At 43.0% G+C, this 20,369-nt stretch overlaps 1 protein-coding gene across 1 annotated transcript in view; it reads left to right on the top strand.

Annotated features, from left to right (window-relative positions):
* The window catches only part of LOC310937248 (cadherin-18), a gene marked incomplete at both ends in the record, with an annotated part of 78,534 nt that overhangs the window by 10,548 nt on the left and 47,617 nt on the right, over positions 1 to 20,369 (top strand). The window contains 2 exons of the mRNA XM_083901478.1: positions 9,429 to 9,723; positions 16,393 to 16,512. Of these exons, the coding sequence (XP_083757604.1) occupies positions 9,429 to 9,723; positions 16,393 to 16,512 (415 nt within the window). The remainder of the gene's footprint in view (positions 1 to 9,428; positions 9,724 to 16,392; positions 16,513 to 20,369) is intronic.

The following is a 20,369-nucleotide window of genomic DNA, read 5'->3' as shown; positions in this document are numbered from 1 at the left end:
GGCCATAAAATCCTCCCAATATGTCACAGAGACTCAGGAATAATGTTCATATAACAAACTGAACTCACCAACAACAACAGTACAGACAAAATATTTGCAGACTGCAAAGTCATGGTTTGAAATCATGTTTTGGCATGTGGCGCCACCTACCGCCGTCTACCAATCATTGCAGTCAGTAGAGTCTTAGCTGCCGAGCAACCACGGGTTGCCAGTTACGTCAGAAAGCGAAATCTAAAAGACCTCTCTATTTGGAATTTGAATGCAATAACCGTTTTTGGCCACATTCTTACATATGGCACCTTTGAAATGAAATTTGTGTGAGTCTTTGTCTCAATGTCCAAAACAGGTTCAAAATAATTGGAAACGACTGTATTTACAGGCATTTTTCAAACGCTCTCCTCTCTGGTGACGCTGAAAAGACGCTTATTTGCCAGCTTCCTGCAACGGCGCGAGTGAAATTACCGCAATAACCGCATGTTGGCTTTGACGTGCAACTTCTCAGCTTTCAGAAAGAGTTGGAACGTTTCCCATAGCATAAACCGTTGCGTAATTACGGTAATGCAACGTTGTCTACGATACACTCGGCGTTAAAGGTGTATGCGGTATTGAAAATATCCTCTACACCTGCCTTCAGGTGTCATTCGCTCCAAAGTGGCACCAAATGACAGAGATGAATACTAAAAAGTCTCCGTATTGATAAAACAGTAACGCTACCATCTGCTCTTGATGACGAGCGTACAAAGCCCCGTTCTCTTTGTCGACAAAACTAAGTGAAAGATAAACTTTCAAGGCCGCTCCTGTGGGCATATGATGAAATTATAAGTGAGTTTCACCTTGGGATCGTGTGCGACGAATGTTTATTTTTCCGCCGGGGCGACTTTAAAGCCCCAGACTCGGCTGATCTCTTTAAACTCCTCCTCAGAAAAATGCATTGCCGGCTGCCAGCCACACGCCCGTCATCTATATTCCGCCAGTCTTTAATAAAGTCGCCCGTAGAGACAGAGAGATAAAACACAATCCCTTGTTTTGATGTCCAACGGAGGGAAACGGATTCCTCCCAAGCCTGAATTGCGGGGGACGACAAACACGACGAGACTGCGGAGGTCGTCGGGTTCACCGTTCTCGTTGATTCCTTCTTTGATTTTTTCGCCGATCAAACTCCCTCCCTGTGCATTTTCCATGTATTATTGATTTAATGCACGCGACACTGACGCCGCTTCCTTCTCTTTGGAAACCCGCGTCTCCCACATCGAGCCCGTATCGCGCGTGCTCTGCACTTTAACTAAATTAACTCGCGTCATATCGAGGGCGGGCAATCGTTAAATTTTTCCGTGTGATCAAAATTAATGAAGTATAAATAAAATATCCCAAAGCCTAAAGTGAAACGCAGTGGCAGCAGCAGCCTCTGTGGAGAAAATGTAGTTATTGGTTTTTTAGTTAAACAGGGGGAAATTGGGGCTCGTGTCTTTTTTTTTGTTTTTTTTTAATCATGTGATAGAAATTTACTCTGCGCCTGTTTCTGTCCAATCTTCTTTGATCTAGTGGAGAAATAAGTGAAATAGAGACTTAAACAGCAGCGATGGAGGCGTCTGTCTCACTGAGTCTTTCCTCTCTTCTCATCTCTTTGGCATTGAACACTCACAGATGGTTTGTTAATATACTGTAAGAGTTTATTTACTTATACAAAGAGCAAAAAAATGTGCTTACATATATACTCAATCAATGCTGTTTCAAAGGGAGCCAAGATGAGTGATTTTGAAATAATATTTATCAGGGTTTACCCCAGAAAACCCGCAAAGCCCGGTGGTACCTCTCGGGCCCAAAAGTTCACAGGAATTTGTTTTAATTATGACTATTGTGTGTTATTGTAAGACATTTATTAACAATACTTAAACACCAACTATAGAGTCTTACAAAAAGACACTCTTGAAATTAAATAAATAATATCATTTTTTTTCACTTAAGTTAAATATTAATTAAGTAATCGGCCAGTGAATGGTCACATTTAAAAGTAAAATAAAGCAACATAAATATAAAAGTGGTAGTGCCCCCTCATCTGGTTCAGACAAATGGCCCTTTTATTTCTGCGCACCGCCCCTGCGATGTTCTCTTCTCCCTCTCCTGCGCCGTTCGTCGCTCTGCACTTCTGAGTCTCCAAGCGGTCATTTCATATCTAAAGCAGACTGGATCATTTCTCTACGTGTTTTATCCCCACATAAAACTAATGATCTTTATGACGAGGATGGAGTACAGTCTCGATGAAGTGCAGGTGATCCGAGTAGATCTGAGTAAAACCTGGTGACAGACTTTTCATCGCTTTCACTCCGTGGTCTTAATCTTTGTGAAAGACGACGCTTTAACGCTGTAGCTGTGTTTCGACCGCCGAATTATCGGTGCATCCCTAAATATAACATCTTTATTGACAAGAACGATGTAACGCATGCGCTCTTGTTCCCGGGTATAGAAAAATCTGTGGTGTATAAAAGGGTTATATATAATAAGCCAGGCTTATAATACACTGGGGGAAACCCTGATTTATATATTACTTCTTCCAAAGGTCCAGTGTGTAGCATTTAGAGGATGTTCAGCGGCAGAAAGTGAATATACTACCTCCACGTATGTTTTACAAGTCTATATTCACTTTACAGCCTCAGAATAAAGACTTATTTTTCAAATTAAATCTCAACAAGAGCCATGTTTTACCGTGGTCACCATCTTGTGAAGGCATTTCTGTACAGCAGCGCTAATAACTCCACTGGATGTAAAAGAAAACTGTACGTTTGAATAATTTACACTCTCCCGACTCTCAGAGAACACCTAAAAACACTGCTATCCAAGCAGTCGTCGCTTAATAACTGTCTGATTTGAGCCCTCTCTACTGTCAAATCCCCTCTCAGCTGGCTGGACACTGCTGCTCCTTCGGCCTGTGATGTTTGTGTAATGGCCCGCAACCTGTTGACACTTTTATCACCCATAGATTTTGGAAGGCAGCAGTCGAGGTATGCATCATTGGTTTGCACTTTGCCCAGATCTTGATTTATTGGCTCCTACAAAAAAGAAGGCAATGGCTAAATTAGCGCTCTGCCTGCAGGCGAAATTCCATTTATGTGCCGGAGATGTCGAGTTGCTGCTGGGTGGAAGTGGATATAGCCGCGCAGGAGTCGAGGAAATGAACTGCCCTGAAGTAATTACCCTTGTTTGCTTCATCTAAATGATTTAGTTTAGATTTTCAAACTACAGGCAGCGCCCTGCAAATGAGGGGCCACAACATTAATTGCAAAGACAACGGAAATGGTGACGTCCAGTTTGAAAGACAACGCAGCAAGAAGACCCAGGTTGGAACAAGGGTCTTTCTGATTGGAGTTTGCATGTCCTCCCTGTGTGTGTGTGGGTTTTCTTCCACAGTCCAACAAAATGCAATATGGAGATAAGTTCAATTGGACACTCAATTGGTGTGAGAATGGTCGTCCATCACAGAGACTGGCAAACTGTCCAGGGTGTGACCCCCACGCCTGTCGCCCTCTGTCTGCTGAGATAAAGTGGAACAAGATGGATGGAAAATTCGACATGATGATGAAATTCTGCAGCAATTTAATGGCCCCAAAATCATTGACAGACTCCAGAGATGTCAAGCTTTTATGATTTCGATTCAAGAAAGTTTGTGAAAGTGACAGTCGGGAAGCAAAAATCATGGTGTGCGTGTACCAATTATGAAAAATATCTGTCAAAATGATGATTTTTGGGGGGCCTCAAAGTGCAGCTCTACTCTGCTGTCCTGTCCAAACAAACCCTGTTTTTTCTCCTTCAGATGAAATATATTACTGTTTAATGAAAGTCTTCGGTAATGAGTCGACAGACAACGCCAATGTGTCGTCTCTCCAATCCACATTTTGTGTCTGCACTGGCAAAATACAAACAGGCACAACTTTCTTGTTGCTCTGTTTCAGTGACTGATTAACACACCTCATTCAAACGGGAGATCTTTTGACTCTTCGCAATTACAGGCTTAGTGTTAACCGCGTGAAAAGGACGGTCCGTGCTCATCAAGAGTCGGGCTCGCAATCAACAGCAGCTCCGTTAATGTGTTTGCTCCTCCAGACTTTGATTAGACGTGACCCGACAACCTCGCACATTCGACTTGTTAAATAACTTCTTAGATACAGGAAGGAAATACCGATGGGGGGTTTCGCTTAATTGGACTTTGTTGTGCTGACCGCTGGGTGAGCGGAAACAAAGTCTGAAAGTCACAGGCTAAAGCCCAATTTATACTTCTGCGTAAAGTGCTCTGCGTAGGCTACGTAGAGACTCTGCGTCGACGCAGAACCTGTCGAAGAGCCTCTGCGTCGTCTCCGGGTGCACGGAATATTTTTTAAGTGTCCGTCACTCCGTCAAGGGACTACGGAGACGGCAAGAGCTGCGATTGGTCCTCAGGACAGGCCGAGCTAAGCTGCTCTGTGCCGGCTCTCAGTGCGCTCCAGGCGTCCTGACAGAGGCGGAGCTGATCCCCGCCGATAACGCCGCTGCCGAACTATAAATACGTCATATCTTAACACACACAGCACATGTTTAGACTCTAAATGGCCAATTTCTCGCCTCAAATTATCTTAAAACTGCATTCCGTGACACAGAAAAGTGAGAAACGGCCACTTTTTCAACAACAACAGTCTTTCTCTCTCTTTCTTTCTCGGACGCCATTGCTCACTGTAGCCAGAAGCACAACAACCTTGCGCAGCGACCCCTACTGATCGGGCGGGAAATTGCAGCGAGTGTCCGTCACCACGACGCAGAAGTATAAATGCTCGAGGCGTCTCCGTGGTGACGCAGACGGATAACGCATACGCAGTCGGAGAAGTATAATGTGGCCTTAATTTAGTGATTTTCCTCCACTGTACACGAGTCCTAATGGACGTTCATACATGAACACATGCTTTCTAGTCGTGTCAGATTTCCCAGCAGAGACGTCTGATGGGAATCCTGTGGAGACGTGGTGATTAATTATGTAACGTATGGACAGAAAACAATGCATTATGCCGTTTGGTCAATTGGTTTATTGTAGAACAGTCATAACCTATTTAATGAGCTGGTTTTGTTTTATTCTCAGTAAGTTAATGTGGCAAAGAAACTGCTTTTTTCCATCCATTTTCTACGAAGCACCCAAAGTGACATGAGAAAAAAAAAAAAAATGGAAATCGAGTTTCAAAGGCAATATCTCGAGTTTCAAAAAAATTATGAAAAAAAAAATTCAAATTTTCTTTTGGGAAACTCGACATCTTGAAAAATGATGAAATTTTTTTCTACAATTTTTTTTTTTTCATTTTTTGGGGGGAAACTTGAGATCTTGAGTTCCAAAAAAATTTTTTCTTCTTTTTTTTTTTTTTTTTCCTAATGTCACTTCAGGGGCTCCGTAATTTTCAATTAAAACTATTATATCATGTCAAATGCAGATTTGGTGACCGTGTGTTGTTCAGGAAAGGGTTTTTTCTAGATGTTGTGATGATTCATTGAGCCTCATTTGGTTCGCTGTGACAGTAGAGTCTGCAGGACGTCTAATTAATTACCAGCAACAACACAGTGGGTAGCGTGGCATTCATTTTTTTTTTCTTTTTGCAAAGTTGAAGAGGGGAAAACATTATTTCAATTTGGAAGAAACACAGAGGGCACTCTTTCATCAAGGCTGCTTGTTTTTTTTAGTTTTGGTCATAGCATCCTTAAGCCGAGGCAGACGGATAAATGCAGCCAAAGTTAGAACTTCAACAATGAAAGAGTCATTAGGTTACTATTTCTGTTCTCCGAGGCTCAACATGCAGGAAATTTGATGTTAAAACCACAAATAAAGCTTTGTTATACGTGTCAATTTATTCCACAATCAACACATTCTAATTTTAACGAGACCTGAGTGTTGTTGAAAGTTAAGGCAAATCAGGTCCTGGGATTAAGACTCTGCAAACAAAAACTTGACACCAGAAATGTGTGACTGCTGTTTTTCTTTGTATACCCTTATGAATGTGAGCATCCACTCTTATCCAGACTTTACCGTGTAATTGGAGAGAGAGGGAGTAACATATTATCTACATACAAGCACTGAATTATTTATGTGCGTCTCGTGCTTTGGAAATCCGAAGCGTGTCTTCTCAGCTCGTCGATGTGCATATCTACAAATATGAAACACAGAGACGGGGGGAAAAAAAACACAAACAAAATTGAGTAAGGAGACGCCGATGTACATTGAAAAATGGATTGTTCTGTCTTGTTCAGCTCTGACATTTCCCAAAGGGGGGAGGGGAGGGGGGGGGGATACAAAACCTGATTTCCAACATGTTTTATTCATGGCTGAAAAATGAAATAGTTTAAATAATGATGTTAGTGAGTGGCGCTCTGGCTCATGTATATATATATATATATATTTAAAAAGTTAAAAACTGCAATGCAACTGAGCAATTGGCATGAAAGTTGTTATCCTCTTGGTATCAATTATGGCTGGAAAAAAAAGTGTCCGTCTCTGCCTTTATTATTCCTCTCTCCCGGTGAGACACGAGGTCTTCAACAGTCTTTCTCCGCCAAAGAAAAGAAAGAAAAAAAAACCTTCATCTGTAAAGACGCGTTTCTGCGGCGACGCTCGGGTACAGTCGAGTGGCAGAGCGGAATATTGACTAAAGCGATATCTGACTCAGGCCGTGTTTGAGCTTCAGAAAAACTACCAACATCTGAGGATTTTGCTGAGGCGCTCGCTTTTCAACATTCAGTAATGGTGCGAACGTCTAGACCGAAGCCTTCGTACGAGCTGCTGTTTCAATCCAAGGGACTGCTGCCGTTTCCTTGGGAGCCTGCCTTTGAAGGCTGATTGCATCACAACCATTATTTTTCATTTTTATTTTAAGTGGAAGTGCGGTCAAAAAGTGCATCCTCTCACCTTGACTCCTGAATATAACGACTCTCAGGACAGGTAAGCAAAATACCTGATACCTGAGGTTTCTCCAGCAGTCAGTTGGAGCTAAAGAAGCCTCTTTGGTGAGAGGTTGTCAACTTAAGGCCACATTATACTTCTCCGACTGCGTAACCACAGAGACCCCTCGAGTCTTCATACTTCTGCGTCGTGGTGACGGATACGCACTGCAATTTCCCGCCCGATCAGTAGGGGTCGCTACGCAAAGTTGTTGTGCTTTTGGCTACAGTGAGCAATGGCGTCTGAGAGAGAAAGACTGTTGTTGTTGTTGAAACAGTGGCCGTTTCTCACTTTTCTGTGTCCCGGAACGCAGTTTTATGATCATTTGAGGCGAGAAATTAGCCATTTAGAATCTAAACATGTGCTGTGTGTGTTAAGATATGATGTATTTATAGTTTGGCAGCGACGTTGTCGGCGGTGATCAGCTCCGCCTCTGTGGACGCTCGGTGCGCACAGTGAGCCCGGCACAGAGCAGCGTTAGCTCGGCCTGTCCTGAGGACCGATCGCAGCTCTTGCCGTCTCCGTTGTCCCTTTGACGGAGTGACGGACACTTAAAAAATATTTCTTGCAGTCGGAGACGACGCAGAGGCTGTCTGTCAGGCTCTGGGTAACCTACGCAGAGCACTTTACGCAGGAGTATGAATTGGGCTTTAGTTCAAGCAAGTCCAGTTACCTCTGTCTATCATTTCGATTCAGCCTCTGTGGTCTATGAGGAAGCCGGTGGCTTTCATTGGCCGTCTTGTATTGAGACACAGTTACAGAGACTAATTCTGTCGATCAATCCACTGGTTGGTTTCTCGATTTCTTCGTAATCTAATCGTACGTCTCTTTTTAGAGAGTTTATCTCTACCAGGCGTGGAGTAACTCACGCACCATTGTTTCTCATTAATGTGACTCATATATGAATATCTATGTGCTGTGTCGACTCCTCAATTCAAGATTTCCGTATCAGATACTCCTTTCTGAGTTGTTAAATTCAGCAGTCTATGTGACATTTTGTGCTGATCCACTTATCGCCTGGTGACAATCAGCCGTTTCACAATCCTAACACTCTGCACAGCTGTAAGACAGACGTTTACAGCCCTCATTCATTATGCTGACATGATGATGGTGGTGTACGTCTGTCACTACAGAGCATGGTTCCTGTGCTAATTGACAGCATTAGATCTTACCAGATTTAAGTTGCTTGTTTTAGCGATATCTGACTCAGCGATTGTGGCCAGTATTGATTGATTGAGATACTGATGTGGCCGTGAGAAAAGGTGAATTCCAATTCCTTGCTTAACCCTCAATCTCAAAAATGTGCGCTCCCTCTAGTGCAAGTGCTGTCCCGATTCTCAGAAAAATTAAGTTGAGGGGCAAGTTTAAGGGCTGTATCGCCCTCAATATTGGGATTTTCCCGAGACCACCCTTGGGAGCAAGGGCTACCCAGAATGCATTGCGTGTTTTGACACAACAAAGATGGCGGCGAAAGCCGCGAAATGAGTACGCTAATAATTAAGTATATTTTCTTTGTTAATAGAGATATAAAAATGATGAAAACCATTGTATTATCTTAGTTTAGGCCCATATTATGGATTACTGACGTTATTGTTGCGCAACATTTATTTTTATTTTACAATCTTTTGTCAATAGCCGGCTGATGCGCACACACGATCGTTTGCTATGGTTTACTTTTCAATAAGTCGTGGTGTGTGGTAACTGTCAGCTGAATATTTGTATGAGTATCATCTTATAACTAACTGACAACCTAATAACTTGACTGACAAACGGATCGTAATAAATAATCCTGACGTAAATGTGTTCTTCTTCTTCTTCTTCTTTTTTGGAGTTGACAGACTAGACACAGCTTTCGCGTTATTCTGCCCCCTACAGTCTGAAGACGTATCTGCATTTAAGGGGTGTCCCATTTCTAAGTGACAAAATAACCCTTGGTCAAAACACTTGGTTTTGAGGGCCGGTTAAGATTAAGGGTTGAGCTTGAGGGGTTAAGATAGGACTTGGAATTGGCCCTGAGTCTCCTATATGCATGTGCTCGGCATGGTAAAGCCAGTGAGCAATGAATGAAGGTGCCGTCATTTAGATCTAAATCACACCCGAAAAGTTGCTGTGAAAGCTTCCATTTTTCGACCCAGTACCTGCTTCAACGTCTGAGTCGACTAGCAAGGTTTCATCGTGCGCGTGCCTGTCGTTTGAAAGGGAAGTAGGATTCACAGGAAAGACAACTCTGAACGCGAACCAGTAGATTTCGATCTGGAATGAATTGGATTTGAAAAATGTGAAAACAGCCCAACGTAAGCCTGAAAAATGCAGGGAATTTAAACTCGATGGTATGTCAAAAACAATGTGATTGACATGGACATAGAGTAGATTCTACATGTCCATGTCTCAGTTCACGGCAGACAATTTTACAGCCAAACATCTGTATGTGTTCTTCCCTCTGTATCCTCATAACCTTTCTTTCTCATTTCTCTTCCTTCCGCAGCTTCACTCAAATTCAGATAAAGGCGACGGCTCCGTCCGGTACATCCTGAGCGGGGAAGGAGCCGGGACTATATTTATCATCGACGAGGTGACGGGAGATATTCACGCCACTAAGAGCCTGGACCGCGAGAGGAAAGGCCATTATGTTCTGCACGCGCAAGCCTTGGACCGCCACACGGAGGAGGCCCTGGAGCCCAAGTCGGAATTCATCATCAAAGTGCAGGACATCAATGACAATGCGCCCAAATTTCCAGACGGACCCTTTGCAGCGACGGTGCCTGAGATGTCTGAAGTTGGTGAGTAGACGTCCCACAAATATGAAACAGACCTTCAGACGATTGAAAAAAAAAGTTTCTAAGATCGAGCGCTATTTTTTGTCGACTTTAAATAGAATTCATGTTTATGATCTTTTATCCCCCCCTGCAGCACGGATGGGGAAATAGTTTAGCGAGACCGGTGACTTTTTTTCCCCGTCTCGTGTACAGTATACGTTTGAAATAGAGAGAGACGCCTCAGAAGAAGGCATTAGGATTGAAAAAAACCAGGATCAAACATGTTATTAACCTGCACGACGCTGCGGTTTGTCCCGTCTGTAATGACGTTCTCCAGAGTGGTTGATCTTCTGTGAGCCAGCAGACTCCATCTTTTGTTTTTCTGGCTTGCTGCGATGGGTTTTCCCCTGGTGGCCTTGGTCTTTATAAAGCACTCGATAATGCCTCCGCCATTGAGAGAGAGAGTGCGGAGTCCTCAAGCATCATGGCGGAAAGATAAAGCCTCTATCTCCCTCCTCTGAGACGCACCGTGGCCCCGGCATCATGTTGCAAACATCTATTTTTCATTCTTTTATTTTCGCTGCTCTGTTTTTAGCCCGGGTTGAACAGAGGGCACTCTGTTTGCTCGCTCCATTGGTTCCTGCCTCACAGCGCCGTAGCTCAAAAAAAGTCCGACGCTCAGATCATTTCACAGGCGCTCCTTCCAAAAAAACACACGTCGGTCGTCCGAATGTGTGGTCAAACTGCTGTCAATTTGATTTCGCCTCAAATCCACTCAAAGACAGTCAATTTGTGGAGCTGACAGTTTTGCTGAATTTATATCCGTCTGTGTGTGTGAAATAAATTCCTTTCGGGCTGCCGGAAGAACTGCAGAAATACTTGTTAAAATAAACAGCTTCATCTGCTTCTTGCAGCACAGGGATGAGAAATGTGCGAAAACCTATTAAATATGCAAACCCCAATAGACCTGTACGCGCCCCCCCCCCCCCCCCCCCTCCTTTATAAAACAGTCAATATCTGCACCGCTGCAAACATGAATATGCATGAGCAGACAAGCCTGACACATATACAGCTTTTTGCGAGTCAGTCTATTTGTTTTCCAAGTCGGACGTGTCAAATACGTGACTTCATCTCCTCTGGGACCATGAGTGTCTGTGGTTCTGCAGAATAACATGTGCTGCTGCGTTTGCCCCTGCAAAGTATAGGGCTGATTAATTACTCATTCTGCGATGGAAATCGCAACCGGACGCAGTTCAGTTTTGCAAAACAGCGTAGGCTGAAATTTATCATTGTTCTTTTATTGTTCGTTGCCAAATAAAAAAAAGTCACATATATACGCTGCATGTTGTGAGCAAATCATATTTTAGAATGTTGATGGCATTTCACTAAATGAATCGTTTGAGGGTTTTTTTTCATAATAAAAGCAAGATTTCTGCTCCTTTCAGCTTCTTAAATGTAAATATTTTCTCGTTTCTTTGCTCCATATGAACTTTAAACTGAATCCTTTGTTTATGGACCAAACAGTGACTCGATGAAACTCAACAGATTAATCATTTATGAATATAATGGTAAGCTGCAGTTCCAGCTCCATTAGTTTTTAACTCTTGTAATTATGAACCACATCTTAAAACTATATATATATATATATCACAATTAGATATTTTCCTCAGATCGTTCATTTAGATTATTATTTAAAGGTGCATTATGTAATAAAATCCATAAAATCCTCCTAATATGTCACAGAGACTCAGGAATAATGTTCATATAACAAACTGAACTCACCAACAACAACAGTACAGACAAAATATTTGCATTAAAAAAATGAATATTTTGCAGACTGCAAATCACGTTTTTGTTTTGAAATCATGTTTTGCCGTCATGTGGCGCCACCTACCGCCGTCTACCAATCATTGCAGTCGGTAGAGTCTCAGCTGCCGAGCGACCGCGGGTTGCCAGTTACGTCAGAAAACGAAACCTAAAAGTATAACCTCGGTATTTTGAATTTGAATGTAGTAACCGTTTTTGGCCACATTCTTACATATGGCGCCTTGAACTCTGTTGCTATATCTTTTGATGTGAGAGTAGTAACAGCGTTATTAAAAAAAAAAAAAACACCGTCCTTCGTATAATGAGACTGCTCATTTCAAAGTTTCACTTTTTGCTCCAAACTTTATTGTAGTTTGCCCAAAAGAAAAAAAATCAATCACCATTGATGACCCAGGGGAGGAAATCAAGGACTGTGAAGGGGAAAATAATTAGCCTTTTTCAGCCCCCCTGACTCCCCCCCCCCCAACCCCTCTTTTGCTCGTGTCCATTAAAGTAATTCCTCTCTCGGTTCGGGGTCTGTGGCGTCAAATCGGCTGTAACAATCAACTGTCCTCACACTCCGAAGCACTAATCCCCGCAGCGTTTGTCGATACCGGCGCTCCCAAGTGCAGGGAGAGGCTGTCTGCGAGTGTGGCAGCTAATTGGTTGTGATTTTTTTTTTTTTTTCCTGTCTAAATTGATTAGCTGGTTGTGTGCCAGGTAATCCTATGTTCATGATTCATATCTTTGACGTAATCGTAGGTTTTTTTGAGTGCTTGACTCGATTTCTTACTATTGTGTGTGTTTCCCAGTTGAGATGTTGGAGTGGAAAATGGACACGCTGGAGCTTAGCGTCTCCGTCTTCCTGTCAAATCACTTCACTTCTGGGAAAAAAAAAAAAAAAAAAAAACACTGTTTAATTGTGGTTTCACTACCCCGAGGCCGACGCGGTGGCTTGTTTAGATGATGGGTTATGAATAATTGAGTGTTACTGGTGCTAATGTAGAAAAAATTGAGCTGGTTGCACAAATGGAAAAGCTTTGAACCTTTTTCTAAATCAGGGGTTCTCAAAGTTTTGATACCTGAGGGCCAATTTAGGAACCCAACATTGGACTGAGGGCCGCCAAAGGACAAAAAAACTGAAAAAAATCCCATTTGTAATAATTTTAATGACCAGATTGCAGTTCTACAGTTTAGCCTTAAGTAATATAAGCGTTAATATAATGTAATTTAGGCATTAATATAATAACGCTTTATAATTTACTGGGTAATTACCCAGTATTTTGGCCATTTTTCTAACCTTCTCATTTCAGGTTAATACCAAGTAACACATTTATGTTACCATATATTTACTGCCTGTAGCTACCTGCTTATTCCCAGCTTATAACCCAATAATACACTAAAATATAAAGTAAAAATAAAATACTCAGTATTTTTGTTTACACTTATTGGACTGTATCCAGTAATGTCCAATAAACATTTAACAAGCTTAGTAGCTCCTGGATTAAAACTATCAACTGTAATTCATTTCGGGCCGCCAGAAATGTTTCTGCGGGCCGCCATTGGCCCCCGGGCCGCACTTTGAGAACCAATGTTCTAAATGAATTAAAATGGAGACTTTGGGGTTCAACACTCTTGATTGTTGTGTTTTGTGGTCACGGCAATGAGTTTAGGTCAGCAGTGATTAGGGGAGGAAATTTGGAAAACCAGTATTTATGGTCAGTACCAAAGTATCACTTAACATCTGGAACAAATCTTACCACATTCTGCTTGTTTGAGAACAGTTGGAGAATTGGCCGCCATTTCCCACTCCCGAGTCGTTCCCCTAATGATACAAAAAAAACTGCAGACATCAGGCGATTGCGTTGCGACGTTGCGCGCTAACGCTTGAAACTTTTGGGAAACTTAAGCCAATTCTATCAGGGAAAAAAAATTATAATAATTACAAGTTAACACTGCTGCTAACAGGAGTGGATCAGAAGAAAGCTGAGCACCAGCATCGGTTATCGCTGTCAGTGATCCATAGATTGAAACTTTAAGAAGATAAGGAAAGAGCACTTATAGAGAGACCTCTGCCAAGGCTCAAAAACCTTAGCATTTTAAACAATGGCACACAGAAATTGTACATGCACACCCACACTGTAAATGTGATGTTTTATCAGTGCAAAGATTCTCACCAAAGTTGAATGGGAACAGACTTGGGCGATCATCTACCCATGCAACATAACCACCGTGGTGGAGGTAATAAAGGAGGCACAATGGCCAAAAGGCCAAGTGCATAGTTTGTAATGTTTTCCCCAAGAAAATAAGAAGCCAATTCATAACATTGGATATTTTAATTTTCTTATTCAAGCTTCACCACCAACTGATCTAATGTAATATGCTCTGTGTTGAAATATTAAAGCTCACATAGAGTGGTCCTGTTGCACATATATGTTAGTTATGGAGGTCTACTTACATACATCAACTTGTTTTTATGCTCAAAAACCTCCTAGTTGCTGTAAACGAGCCGATAGAAATCCTCCTTTCTGACGATGTTCATCAGCCGCGAGATTTCAGACTCAACTCTCTCACCCAGAAGACAGAGTCTTGTGATTGTGCCAGTACCCGGAAGTACACCCGCTCTCAGAAGCGCAGCTCCCCCCTCTGGAATGGTGGATGCACTGCTCCTCATTATCAAAACATTGTTTTAACAGTGTTTAAAAATAGCTTCTTCACGACTCCCCGCCGCAGTCCCTTTGACGACCTTTGACCCAGAGTCAGAAGACACTGTCGCTCGTGAAACACCTCCACAACGGACGTTATTCTTCTTCTGCGGTTCAATGTACGCAACCGGATGTGCCCGGACTAGTGCCCGGAGAAGGAGGATCTGCTGTTCAGGAGAACCGGTGTTTACGTAACCGGACCGGGTTTTTTCAGAGATCTCTCTGAGCCCGAGATTACAATAAAACACAGCGTTCTCAGCAGTGACTGAACTGTTTGTTTAGAACCTTCAGGGCTTCTTAAAAAAGGTAATGACGCAGATACACACTTAAAAAAAACAGCGTTAATTGGAACTTCCGGTCTAGGTCCGCTTTAAGTTTCTTACTACCATTGAAAAAACTAAGCGAGGTTTAATGTATGGAGGAGTGCCAGCTCGTCTTTAAAGCTCATCTGCCGTGTCAATAATGTGAGGTCAAATTCATTACGAGGGTTTAAACCTCAAATGTAGTCAGCGTCAATGTCGTTTTAACTTTAACGATTCCATATCAAGAAGGGGTTTACGCCGTTAAAAGCGCCAACTCCTTAATTGGGATCATGGGTTACCGACTAATGGACATTATTGTTTTTTTTAATTTTGTTGTTGTTGCCAGACATTAGGCAGAGGTCGCTCTTTCATTCACGAAGCTGCTCTGGTTTTTAGGTTAAATATCGAGTGCTCGCTCTTTAGCGTCGAAAAACACCTATTTATGTCGCCCTTTATAGTTCTGAAAATGACAAACACTTAAGGTGGATGCTATCAGCAATTACGTTAAGTGCATTGCACGTTGTTGAGTGCAGCATCGGTGCGAATAGTCATAATCATAAAGAAGAAAAGGTAGAATCTTTACGTCGCATCTGCTGCGATGCAAAGAAAATGCGGCTGTGCTCTCTTGACAAATATACATTAACCGTAAAAGGTCGACCGTGAACACCTACGTCACCGAATATCAATTTAAAGTTTGTCGAATGAATGATGTTCTATCTTTACAGGGTTTGTTTTTTTTCTCCCCCCCCCTCCTCGCCATCCAAACCCTATCTGAGAATTAATTTGCTCCAAATAATTCCCAGTGCAGGTTGACATGGGAGATTCAGAAGTGGCCAAGCATACGGTGGAGTACATGGTTCATTATGGCCTGACATTTCCACTCGGCTCCTTCAGGTTTTTCCCGGGAGAAAAAAAAAAACACAAAAAAAACCACATCTTGTGAGACACAGTGGAGTGAGTTTTAATTTCATTTAATTCCCAGAAGAAGAAAAACAACAAGTCCTGGAGATTTGCTGTCCCCGTCTCCCTCTAACATTACACTGCTATGATTCTTAGATATACTCGTCCATTATATGGACTTGTAGTGCAATTACAGTGCACTCATCACGCAATTATAATGGGTTAATGAAGCCTGTGATGCTGTTTGAGCAACGCTCGATGCGTTAAATTGAACCACAATGGCTCTTACGCAGGTTGTTGTTGTTTTTCTCGAAAAAAAAAATATATCAATGTAAATAATGAGCCAAGTTTTCAAAGCATTCCTTGTCGTTTAAAATAATAACCGGTGTTTCTTCCTCCATTTAAGCCTCCTTTCATGTGACATAAGTGGTTATACATGGCAGCCGGTGAATTATGTGTGTATTATTTACGTTTTGAACATAATCACATGTGACTGAGTCAGTGTTTACATAAAAGAAAACAACGTTACTGTAATGTGTGAGCGCATTTGTGAGGAAGCGGCTTTTTCTTTGCATTGTCCAATGTGTGTGAAATGGCGACATCCAATGATGAGACTGCAGATTAGGAACAACTACGGTGGCCTTTGCATACCAAAAAAAAAGGATATTGTTCTTCTTTGTGTCGTTACATTTTACTTATAAGTTTATTTTTAACAGATTATACACTCGTTAATGGGAGGTACCATTCAATTTCTGCCACTAGCCCAGCCTAAATAACACATACCAGCACTCGAGACGCGGCGTGCATGGCAAAGTGTCTCTGCAATCTTGCATCCACGTTGTTGTGCACAGCCCATTCTCCCTGGACCCCTGAATGCACAGTTGCTAGGAGATGTTTAACACGCCGCGCCATTATACAATTCAATTCCATCAATACGCTCTACATTAGGAAATAACTTTGTTATTGTGTTCCTTTTGCAGGCACGTCGGTGCTGCAAGTGACTGCGAGTGACGCCGACGACCCCACCTACGGAAACAGTGCCAGAATAGTCTACAGCATTCTACAAGGACAGCCATATTTCTCCGTTGACCCCAAAACAGGTGCGTAAATACGGCTGTGTTTTTTTTAAAGCTCACATAGAGTGGTCCTGTTGCACATATATGTTAGTTATGGAGGTCTACTTACATACATTAACTTGTTTTTATGGTCCAAAACCTCCTAGTTGCTGTAAACGAGCCGATAGAAATCCTCATTTCAGACGCTGTTGCCCAACCGCGATATTTCAGACTCAACTCTCTCACCCAGAAGACAGACTGTCTTGTGATTGGCCAGTACCCGGAAGTGACATATTCAGCACACCCGCTCTCAGAAGCGCAGCTCCCCCCTCTGGAACGGTGGATGCACTGCTACTCATTATCAAAACATTGTTTTAACAGTGTTTAAAAATAGCTTCTTCACGACTCCCCGCCGCAGTCCCTTTTATGACTTTGACCCGGAGTCAGAAGACACTGTCGCTCGTGAAACACCTCCACAACGAACGTTATTCTTCTTCTGCGGTTCAATGTACGCAACCGGATGTGCCCGGACTAGTGCCCGGAGCAGGACGATCTGCTGTTCAGGAGAACCGTTGTTTACGTAACCGGACCGGGTTTTTTCAGAGATCTCACTGAGCCCGAGTTTACAATAAAACACAGCGTTCTCAGCAGTGGCTGAACTGTTCGTTTTGAACCTTCAGGGCTCCTTAAACAAGGTAATGACGCAGATACACACTAAAAAAAACAGCGTTAATTGGAACTTCCGGTCTAGGTCGGCTTTAATATGGGTGAACATAACTCCGTAACGCCATAATCTGTGTTGTCGTTTCCTCCCTGAAGTGATGCGTATATATCAGCGCTGTCAAATCTAGCCCAGCGTATGTTTCTCGCTGCGAAACATCCTGTTCTGTTATTGCGGCACGTCAGAGCTCATAAAAGCTGAAGCAGCCACAGTCGAGAGTTATGGAGCGCTCGTAGGACCGTCGCACTGTAGAGCACGCGGTGCACTCTTTGTGGACCGTAACTAACTCCTCAGGGTGGTCAGAGGAGACGCTGGTCAAGGGGAAATCCATTGTTTCCTACCTTCAGAGAGAGGAAGTAGGCGTAATAGGTGATAGTGCTCTGTGTTTTTTCGAAATCCTATTTTTGTATTTGCATGTGCGCTATTGGATCTATTAAATGTTAATAAAGCTTCTTAAGTGCGAGACATGTAAAAAGTAAGTGTGCGCCCATGGGCTCCTGAGCTGTCTTTGTCTTTCAAAAGAGAGTGTACGCTCGTACTCATCGGAGGCTTCGCTCACTTCTGCCTCTTCAAGCCTTTGCTTTCGCTCGCACGAACAACAACAATCCACTTGTATGAATTGATTCGTTGCCGTCTGCAACGACTGCTCGGCCCCTCTGAGACCACACCGCCCCATGTAAAACACAAAGTCTTTGCTGAACAAGCAACACAAATGAATGGCGTAATATTTTGACTTCACCTCGAGGGGGTGAAAGGGGGCGGTGTGTGCGGTGGGGGGGGGGATTGATGAAGCAATTTCACATCGGCGTGGTGGTGAAGCTGAAGCTCTGCAAACTGGACTTCCTCCTCAAGAAGTTTGTTTTTTTTCTCCAGCCAAATATATGAAGTTCATTTTAAATCGCATTTTGACTGCCAAAGATGTTATTCTAATGGGATTTTCCTCCAATGCACTGTGCCGTGCCGTGCCGTGCCGTGCCGTTAGACACATGAGACGGCTTGTTTTGCCCGAGCTGACTCAGCATCTTGCCTGCATTGTAATTCAGCGCGGGGCGTGCGGAGGAGTGGGGGGATGTGATCGAAGTCCTAGCCGGCCGACACTGCAATTCCACCCACGCGTTCCAATTTATATAAGTCGGCTGTTGTTTTTTTCCGCCACAGGCGAATTAGGACTGGGGGGGGGGGGGGGGGGAACTCCGGTGGGCAGTGGGGAAAAAAAGTGTGAAAATGGAAGGAAGCTGCACCAGCACCAGCACAAGGGTCTTTATTATGCAGAGACTTTAGAGCAGTTGTGTTGGCTCGCTGCCATTATTTGAACACCTCACTGGGAAGCTGAGGCTGCATCTGTCTCACAGTGCACTGCCTTGCTTACACCCCCCTGATATCCACACACACCTGGCTCCAGCAGGAATCTCCACCAACGATTATTGTACTGGCTGTACTGAACAGCAGAGATGCCTTTTATTTGATTTGTTTCTTTCATTTCTAATATCTTTTTCCTTCGGTGTGTCATTAGCTGGGGTTTTCCCCCCCGACAGGTTGCGATAGGTTGCTTTGAAATGAGATTTCAGTTTTCATCAGTTTCTGGAGACGTCACCCCGCAACCAATGGCGCCCGACCGGATGATACGAGCCGTCGATCACGCTGGTGTCCACTCGCGTGTCGTCTACTTTCCTTTTTTACATCCCCACCCTACTCTCTTTGGCTTCACCTTTGAATTTGAAATGATATCTCGTGAACTGCTCTGAATACAAGGTGGCATAATTTGCAGGTTTGTGGCGGTCACTTGTCATCCTCTGCCGTGGCCTTGCACCTACGCACGTTTCATGCTTGCAGTTGTGCCGACAGCCCGCGAACGCCTGAGCTGCGAATACATGCTGCCGTCTCTCTGTTTTTTTAGCAGGATTAAAAGAGAGAACACGCGCGTGAATGCAGCCACTTCTTCATATTTAACCTGGGGGCAACGGATTTTATGACCCGTGAGTTAAGACGGAAAGACCATTTCAGGACAGAGGGTAATGACTGCATTTGACCTGGATGTGTAGGATCGAATGAAACCCCCCCAAAGAACCGTCTCCAGCTTCACCCAAATCCCCTTTTGGGGCATAGTGTGTTTGAAAATGTCAAAAACTGCCAGGACTTGTTTGGAAAATGATCAGCAAAGCAAATCATGAATTTGGGGAACTTTTATCAAACACTCAATTAGCTCGACTCTTGTTGCCTTGCAGCTGTGGAAATTAAAAACGCTCTGTTTTTAATTACCCTAATCAAACTGAAGAACATCTGTGATGATTGCTGCAATGCGATACAGGCTTAATGCCTTTCTGTGACCTAAAAGAAACAAAATGGAACGGCTGTATGACCAAATCAAGAGATTTGCATGTTTATTTTGAAAAATGATGTCCGTTTAGACGGACGCTGTGACTTTTTTCAAAGCTCATTAACCCGTTAAGACCCAAGACACGCGGTGTAGAAGCTGGTGCTTTGGAGTGGCTACAAGATGCATTCAAGAAACCCGTGTAAATGTCGTCACTTCTGCTTGCTGCTGCTGCCACCTTGAGGTAATGGATGCACTGCAGATTACTTAGGGAGTAGAGTTCAGTGTAGTGTCTTTTATATAGTTTCAAATAGCCACACTTACAGATAGACTTTAATAATCAAATGATCTAATTTTTTCAGTTGGTTGCATCTGTGATTTCTAACATTTCGACATCACGCTGTGTTCTTAACGCAGTGCACTCCCCTCAAATAGTGAAATATTTATAGTCATTTTCTTAGCAGAGGCCTATTTTGAGACATAACTTTTTAACATTTTCAATCAGGAGTCTCCTCAAAAACTAGCATGAACTCACAATCCACAGCTGCAAAATGCCACTAAACTAAAACCAGCATTCACATTTCCACATTTTTCTTTTACCAAACTGTGGAAGGGAAATTCCATTTGACATTTTTTTTTCCCATTTTCAAAGTCAGACAAGTGAGACAGATCTATTAATATCTCACTCAGGAAGTTAAACATCTTTACCCGACTAATTAAGAAGCAGATTAAAGCCGCTGCTCGTCTCTGCTGGAAACGAGATCCGGTCATGGATGTAAAACTTTGCCCAACTTTATCTACGAGGGCGTCATCATGCAGTATGCAAAAAATAAGGAGAGATAACAATTAAGGATTATATCGAGCTCA

This window comes from Microchirus variegatus (genome assembly GCF_963457635.1).
Source record: "Microchirus variegatus genome assembly, chromosome: 15".
Lineage (NCBI taxonomy): Eukaryota > Metazoa > Chordata > Actinopteri > Pleuronectiformes > Soleidae > Microchirus > Microchirus variegatus.
The sequence above is the reverse complement of the archived record's forward strand: the minus strand, read 5'-3'. Positions and strand labels throughout refer to the sequence as shown.